General features: G+C 42.7%; 1 protein-coding gene across 1 annotated transcript; it reads right to left on the bottom strand.

The window, feature by feature from the left end:
• Nucleotides 1-1482: 1482 nt before the first annotated feature.
• On the bottom strand, nucleotides 1483-4625 carry IER3IP1 (immediate early response 3 interacting protein 1). The gene is made up of 3 exons (XM_087763666.1): nucleotides 4490-4625; nucleotides 2579-2680; nucleotides 1483-1683 (listed from the first exon to the last, which is right to left on the bottom strand). Exons 1-3 carry the CDS (start codon nucleotides 4578-4580, stop codon nucleotides 1628-1630), a joined length of 249 nt encoding a protein of 82 aa, XP_087619792.1. The 5' UTR covers nucleotides 4581-4625; the 3' UTR covers nucleotides 1483-1627.
• Between the last annotated feature and the right edge of the window lie 3588 nt (nucleotides 4626-8213).

Genomic DNA, 8213 nt, shown 5'->3' on the forward strand with positions numbered 1-8213 from the left:
ACTAGCACAATCCTATTCTGCCTCAGGCCAATGTTACCATGGCTCATTAGGTTTGCTACATAAACCAAAATACAGCTTCATAGCAGAGAGACGATGCTCACAAGAGCCAGAGGGATGGCAAAAAAATATTTCATATAAGAACAGTAACTCTGGAACAGGATGAAGCTGAGTTTTGAGATATTCCCACTGTACACAGAGTTATGAAAGAGAGAGCTTAACTTAGAAATTCGGAATTTATTTACAAGTTTTCACTAAAAAAAGGAAACAACATAAAACTCTCCTCCTGGATATACTCTACTCTGCAAAACACTGCGATTGAAGATCATTAAATTCATTTACACATTTTACAGATTTATCTTTGTATATAACAGCGTACGCTTCAGTCATCAAGACATCGGAAGAAGAGATGATAAACTACGCTGTTTTATCATAATGAAACTGCCAGGTTTCCTTTGGCCTTCCCCACTTTAAAAATAAGCTAAAAGATTTTAGCAGAGGAACAGACATAAGACTTCTAACTTTTCTAAAAAGGTACACGAGAATCAGCCCTATTCAGTAGTCTTAATTGAGACAAGATCTGTACGAAAGCAATTAGCAATATTCTTTGCAACAGAACTGCAAGATCATACCCATAGTTTCAATTTCAGTAAGCTGTTAATTAAACAAAGGAAGATGGAGGGCGGGAGAAGAAGCAGCAGTAATAGAAGAGGCTGCAAATTCGCCATTTTTTAAGAAAGAATTGCATTTGCAGAGGGCACAGTATTCCCCTCCCACATTTCCCCAAGAAGCTCAGAATACAAACGGTTCCCCACTTCTAACACAGTAAGCACCACGCAGAAGTTTAACACACATTTTAAAAAGTATAATAATCCTTGACAGAACAGTAACAAACGCTAATCACGAATATCACCTGCTAGTCTAAATTAACACAGAGTTGCCCAGCTTTAGGTACAGCTTTTTTAGATCTTCTGCATAGCAATTGCACCTATTTTCAACTTACTTCACCATCAGCATGAAACATTATTGATTTTAAAAGACTACCAAACACCAAGAGAAAAATCCTGTTCTCAATCAAACCAGGAACGTTCAGCTTCCAACGTGAACTGAATCAGGACTTTACCCAGCTAGTTTTTGTCTCCCTCAATATCACAACTGTACTTCAATAATTTGTAACATGTTTGTAGAGCCTAATTCGTATTCTCTTAAATAGTATTGTGGTAGTAATTGAAATAAAAACCACTGTTGTTTTTCTTAATTTAAAAATAAATTGGGAAGCGTACTGAAGGAAATTCATCCCTGAGTAACGAGACATTGAAAAACCGCATCCTATTGACAATCATCGCAATATGTTACGATGCATACTCTAACAGTCAACGCTATTAACAGGCAGCAACAGAACTTGTCATAGTCCAATATATTTGCAGCGTTGTTGCATTGATCCCATTATCTTGTTTAATGAAACTGCAAGTGAACATTAGGAAATATGATAAATAGAAATAGTGTCTTTATTATTTTAAGTTGAATGTCAAATTGACAACTAAACCATGCTGGATCCCAGAAAACTCAGAGCAGTGATGGTTAGCAACCTGCTTCTTTGGATGTCCGAAAGATTTTGCAACAGGTATCTTCAACCAAACAACAGGAGGAGAACGATTGTAACAGAGTTCACTGCTATTAATGGCACTGTAGAAAAAAAAAAGAGCAATTGTGAAAATTTTCTTCTGCACATCACAAAGTGACAGAACTTCTTATTACCTTGGGAGACTACCTTTTAAGGAGCAAAATCAATCAAAATTTTAAAAATACACTGAATTTTCTTATGCAAAAATCCAGATTAGTGAAAGGAGACAGGATCAAAGCCTAGGATAATAAAAATTAGGAAGCAACAGCGTAAATATTTTTATATGGCCCATCATGTTATAATTTGACACAAACAATCCTTTCTCCAAATGAAACAAAACCATCTCAAAGTCAGTTTCTATCCTTGGCTTTGCTGTGATTTAGAAGAAATGTATCAGTTTTTACTCTGTGGTGGACAAGACAGGTAAGATTTGTTACTTCCCCTTTATCATCACCTATAAAAGGAAATTTTGGTGTGCTTTATAGTGAAGAAAACTATCAGTAACTTACAAATTAATTTTTTTCCCCCCATCATTTGAGGCACATAAGCCTGGCTTACCCTTAAGAATTGCAGGAATTACATTTCCCTCACCAGGTACTTCACATAAAACTGAATTTAGCCAAGGTGAAGCTAATTGCACACTCTGATCACCAAGCTTCTCCCCAGCTCCCAAACTCCGAGGAAAGACAAGACGCAGCAGCGGAAAGACAAGACACAGAGTCAGGGAATGTTTTACACTTTATCAAAATTAGGGCACCTTAGCTGGGACCTGCGCTCTCCTTTACAGAGTCCACGCGTGAAGGAAGAAACCCAAAGGAAGGACAGATTGGAAACGACGAGCAGAAACAGCAGCGGTTTGGCAAGAGAAAAGAGTCAAAATGCTGAGGTTATTTCACTAAAGCACGGAAGCAAAACTTTGCGGACAATAACGTTTAAACAAAAAGATCATCACCTTACCTCTCATAACGGTTCGTACAGATCGAATAAGGTTCGTTAGCTGTGCTTTAATTCCTGGTTCCTCTCCAAATCCTCCAATCCCTTGGTCACTTCCCCAGCCAACTGTGTCACATAAAAACAGCCAAACATGTTAGAAAAGAAACCCAAAACCACACAACAAATGCTATTGGCAATATTAATGAGTGATCTACCTTGAATATCGTTAAGTTTATACTAACATTAGAAAAACAAACTACAAACCAATTTGCTTTATTACAAGATCAGATTTTAAAACAATATACTGAAAATTGTTAAACCTTTTAATGAACACAACAGTAATGACAGACCAATGCCTCTGTAAAGGAAATCCTTACCTTTTTAATACACTACTATTCCCTGCATGCCAGAGAAACAAATGACTTTATTTGGACTTCAAAAAAACCACCCACCAGAATAAAACCAAACAAACTACATCTGTTCACAGTCCTTTACCAGAAGATAAAATAGCAAATAATTGTTGGGTATGAAGCAATGCTTCAGCACTGAGAAACGAGCTGCATGACAGAAAACAGTCAGCACAGATTCCAAATCAGGATGATGATTTTTATAACTGCTATTAAAAAAAAAAAAAAAAAGACTTGGGAACTTTTCAGAGGGCAATAGAAGTACTGAAGGTTTACACAGCCCTTCAAAGGAGAAACCCTTCCCTACCTACTGCGAGGAGGCAGAGCGTGTGGTCCCAGTGATGGGACCAGGGATTTTTGAGTCCTGCTGGTCACAGCCCTGACCCATTTGGGGATGAGCGGAGCAGAGGAGGGAGCGGCTTTAAATATTCAAAGCTGCGCTGTGCAACCCGCGAGTTTCTTTTCTCCAGAGACATCTTTTGAGTGATTTTTTTCCCTTTCTTGTCACGCTCACTCTGCTGGCACTGGGCTGGGGGCAGTAGGTGAGTCCTCTCCCTCACCAACCTTGCCAGATGCTGCTTCCCACTCGGATGAGCTTGGAGTTATTCCCAAGTCTCCTGAGTCACCTGGGGCCGACAAGTGGCTTGACCCATCCTGTTAGTCGTCACATCTCCCTTTTCCTCAAGCTGCTGCTCATCAGGAAAGCAAAAGAAAAACCCCAGACCCAAACCGAGCAGGTCTCTCATGGTGAATCCTACTGGGGAACAGGAAAAAGGGATAACTATCTGCGCTCCCGCCAAAAACCCAAGCTCAGCCTGACTTGGAGAAGTCAGGACTCTCTGGATCAGGAAATTGGGAAACCTTGGATGACGACAGGTAATTTTTTCTGGGGCTTTGCAGATCGTTGGGTCGGTGGCTTTTCTGTGTTTTGTGGGGTTTTGTTTTCTTTTAAAGGACAAGGACGCCCAACCTTGGGGATCTTTCTTCAGTACTGCAGAAACGTGAACGTGCAAAGACTGAGAAGTGCGATCTCATCATAAAAACACATGACAAGATGAAAGAAACCACCTCACACTATTACAACATCCTGACATGCAGCACAAATGGGGACGAAACAGTAGAAATGCACGAGGGGGCGGGGGAAGAAAATTATGGAAAAAGAGAGACAAAGTAATGGCGGGAGCGACGTCAACCACAGCGGCAGAAAATTCAACTCCGCTCCTCGCACGCCGATACCCAACAGCGGCGGGGGAAGGCTGCGGGGGAGCCGCAGCACCGGGTCCCACGAAGCCCTGCGGGTCGGGAGGGGCCTCCGCGGCACCGGGCGTCCTTCCCGCGCCGCGGAGCCGAGCATCCCGGGCTGGCCGAGAGCCGGATGGCCGCGGCCGGGTACCACCAGCCGAGCTCCGGGCGCGGCTCCCCCCTTCAGGAGGCCCCGCCGGGCCGGGGCGTGCGTGCGGCGGGGCGGCGGCCTCCCCCGGTGCCGGTGCCGGTCCCCCGGCCCCGCTCCCCGCCGGCGGCGGCTCACCGTGTCGGAGGAAGCGCTCCTCATGCAGCACGGCGACGGCGTTGACGACGAGGAGGGCGGCCTGCAGCAGCGAGTACAGGGTGAACGCCATGGCCGGGGCGGCACCCGGCGCCCGAGCGGGACGTGGCGGGGCGGCGCGGCGGGAGGGGCCTGCGGCTCCGCTCCGCGCAGGCGTGGGCGGCCGCCACCGTCCCGCCGCGGGGGGGGTCCGGGCCGTGGGCGGCGCGGCGGGGCTCTGCGGGACCCCGTCCGCGTCCATCGTGGCCGTGGGGCGGCTGCCGAGCAGCGGGAGAGGGCAGGGAAACCACCCCGCTGTGGGGCTGCGAGGCGGCGCTCAGGGGCCTCGCGTACCAGCGGTCTAACGTCGGTGGAAGTAGTCAAAACCCACCTCCTTCATACGCAAAAATACATTTACTTATATTTAACTTGATGGACAACACCTGTCTTTTTTTCCCCCCCCCTGTATGTTTTCAATACATGTTGATTTGCATTTTTGTTCCAGCAGGGAATCGGGTCACAATCGTTTATCGGATCTGTAATGACTGCGGAAGTCAAGATTCTTCGCAGAATCCGAAAGAAAACAATTACATTTTATATCGGATTGATCGAGGCCTCTGGGTGCTTCTGCAGTCAAATAACAAAAATAATAATAACTGGAGCTCAGGGATACTGTATAGTTATTGATGCATAAATATGTATTTTTTACCCTCGCATCTTTCAGTCTGATTGGCTGAAGGGGTGATTTGCATAATCATTCTGATTTTATTTCTCAGTAATCATACAATGTGCAAACCCCTTAACTCCGGATGATTGATAGTTTTTATTACTCAATCAGGGTACAATGATTTGCATAGCCACTGCGCTTTGACGGTTATTAGACTCATTTGTCGTGAGAGAAATGATAACTTTGTGCTTAATATGATGAACTGGCGAGACCCCATCTCAATTCCTTGCCCTGCCACAGACTTCTGGTACAATCCGGGTAAATTATCCACAGTTTATCAATATTATATCTCCATGTTTCAGCTCTGGGTTAAGATCCATTCACCAGCAAGCGCAAGGTGATCTGATACTTCAGCAGTGAACCGAGCATCGGGGCTGTACGATCGATAGACACTCGGACACCGTGCGGATTATCCACAGAGAAACCCACACCTCAGCTTCTTCTTGGCTTCTGCTTTCCTTTCCAAAACACTTGCTTTAGTCTAGTCAATGACATAGTATTATGCATCTAAATAATCATTACTATTAAATTACATTACGTTTTAACAGCTGGAAGTGGAAGCGAGAGAAAGCACCCCATCATCAGAGCCACAGCATATTTTCTTACTAACTTACCCCCAAAATTACTAATATTAAATAAGGGAGATAGAATAGAGAACAAAAACATATTCATCAGAGTTTTGTCATCTGGTCACAAGTATTTGTCATTTCAGTCTCAAAAAGGAATGTAGTCTCAATTCAGGGAAGAGACTATTGCACTTCCAGTGAAATCAGTATCATTTAAGCATATGCTGAAGTGTTTTCTTATATGAAAGCTCAAAATATTTCCAAATGTTGGCTCTGATTCTGCAAACGCTCATGTGTACGATGAACTTCATGTATGTCAGCAGTCAGTGGGAACACTTGAGTGTACTGGCACACGTGAACACACACCTGCATGCTCAGGAATTCCAACATAACTTCTTTATTTCTCATCTAGATTTTTGAATTGGATATAAATACAAAACTAAAAACTATCAGTTTAACATTTTAAAATGGTGCCATTTCTTGTTACCCAGGGGCTCCCAAAGTTTGCAAACAGCTTTTTTTAATCTTTCAAACTATCTTTTTCTGCGTGTCTATAAATAATAAAAAAGTCTGATCTTGATTTTTATCAAACTCCACACACACACAGAAAGTCAATATTGGGCTGAAAAGATTTCATCCCAAAGGTCATTACTACTTTTTTAACAAGTTGTCAGTGCTGGCACGTAACGGTCTCGCAAATGGAATTGCCTCTTGCTCTCAGACATAGCTTAGGGCATTATGGCAGTAATTCTATAATTAAATATAGATAAATATGAGGGGTCACTAACAGGCATGTCTAATAACCACCATCATCCAGTAGCATTTCTTGGGCTACCTCCTTATGGTATCCAACCTATAAATAAATACTAACCTCAGTGAAGAGCTAATGTTTAGAATTATGGCACTGAAAGAAAAAAAATGAGGTCTTTAAAATAAGTATACAAGTTATGGCTTAGTATTTTTACCCATAATTAAGATGTATTTCCAAAGAGCAGCTGCTATCAGGCTTACATAAACTTGACCTGATTTTCCCCTTTGTAAAATCCATCATGGCAACTTAACAACCACACGAGTCTTACCTCTGAATCATCGTGTTACGTGGTTGAAGGGAAAACCAGACAAAGTTGCTTGCATTAGAAGTAAAGCATTTTTTTTTTTTCTTCATTAAGGTGTTATGTTTCAGTGCAGTAAATTCCTGTGGTGTCATCTGCAGAGTGCAGTCAATCACCATAAAGGAGAGTTTTAAACCACCTTGCAGATGCCAAAGGATTAAACTTCAGGCTGGTGAAGTATTGTGAAGACCATGGTATTTTTCATTCCCACTTTATCGTTCAATGTCGTCAGGCAGAGCACAGCCCCTTGGGTCTGACTATCCTCTACAGTTAACGAGACTCGAGCTTGTTGCATGCAAGTTTTCAGGATTATGTTAGTTTATTCCTGTTGAGAAAATATCAGGTCAAAGGAAGTCTTCTCACGACCTCAACACCTACATCTTTTGCCTCAGTTGCCACCATCTTCTGAGTTTATTTGCTGAAATAACTTTGACAATTTCCTTTTTTAGATACTTGCCAGTGGGCCTGGTAATACCTTATGAGCTGAAGATGTGCAAACTTTAAACATTCTCCCTGAGAGTCCAGAAGGAAGCTTGCTGCATCGTGGTTTTACCTTGCTGGGGCTCAGAACGGACACAAACCATCACACTATGTGGAACAGTGTTGAATCAAGGAGCTGAGTCCATACACCCGCCTACCACGTACCAACCTCTACCATGAGTAACTCCATTAACTGAAAAATTCTGTGTATGTGACAAATGTGGGTTCTGCGGCTCAGTTGTGTGCTATAAATAAATCCCATAGCTACATTTCGCAGTTAAACTAAAGCCTTTGTCATCCTTTAGTCATCACACCTATTGCACTGCCAAACCACTGCAAAGGTTAATGATGCATCCTACAGACATAATGCACCTCTTGTTAGCACAAATTGAATACGTAACTGATTTAATTTCCAGTTGTTTGTTTTAACCACCAAAGCTGGGAATGCAATAAGATTTTGTACATTTGAGAGAATTAGTATCTAGTTCTTACCCTTCAGCAGCTCTATACAAAGATCTTTGTCTTGTCCATGACTCTAAATGTGCTGTGCAGTATCATCTCTGCCCTTGCTCATTTGGAAAGCGAATAGCCACCCCCTTGAAAAACACAGCCTGCCAGCTTTCCTAAGATTTGTACCTTGGGAGGGCATTAATATGGGTCCATACACAAAAGGAGGTTGAAGAACAAAGGAAAAATAAATACAAATAAACACAAAATTCTGAATTTACACCTAAATTTATTGATGCCATTTCCTAAGTTTATTGTGCTGTTACCTGTAACAGCCTTTACATGTCATTTGTTGTCCAGTGCATGCACACACACACACATGCTGCTGTTCATCT

Source organism: Nipponia nippon, unplaced genomic scaffold (genome assembly GCF_047370975.1).
Source record: "Nipponia nippon isolate SJK-2023a ecotype South Korea unplaced genomic scaffold, ASM4737097v1 scaffold_29, whole genome shotgun sequence".
Taxonomy (NCBI): Eukaryota; Metazoa; Chordata; class Aves; order Pelecaniformes; family Threskiornithidae; genus Nipponia; species Nipponia nippon.

Excerpts from the sequence above, each read along its gene's own strand:
- IER3IP1 (XM_087763666.1), bottom strand. The coding sequence starts at position 4,580 with ATGGCGTTCACCCTGTACTCGCTGCTGCAGGCCGCCCTCCTCGTCGTC. Across the intron at positions 2,681-4,489 it reads GGAGCGCTTCCTCCGACACG|TTGGCTGGGGAAGTGACCAA; the intron begins GTGAGCCGCCGC and ends TATGTGACACAG. Across the intron at positions 1,684-2,578 it reads TGTACGAACCGTTATGAGAG|TGCCATTAATAGCAGTGAAC; the intron begins GTAAGGTGATGA and ends TTTTTTCTACAG.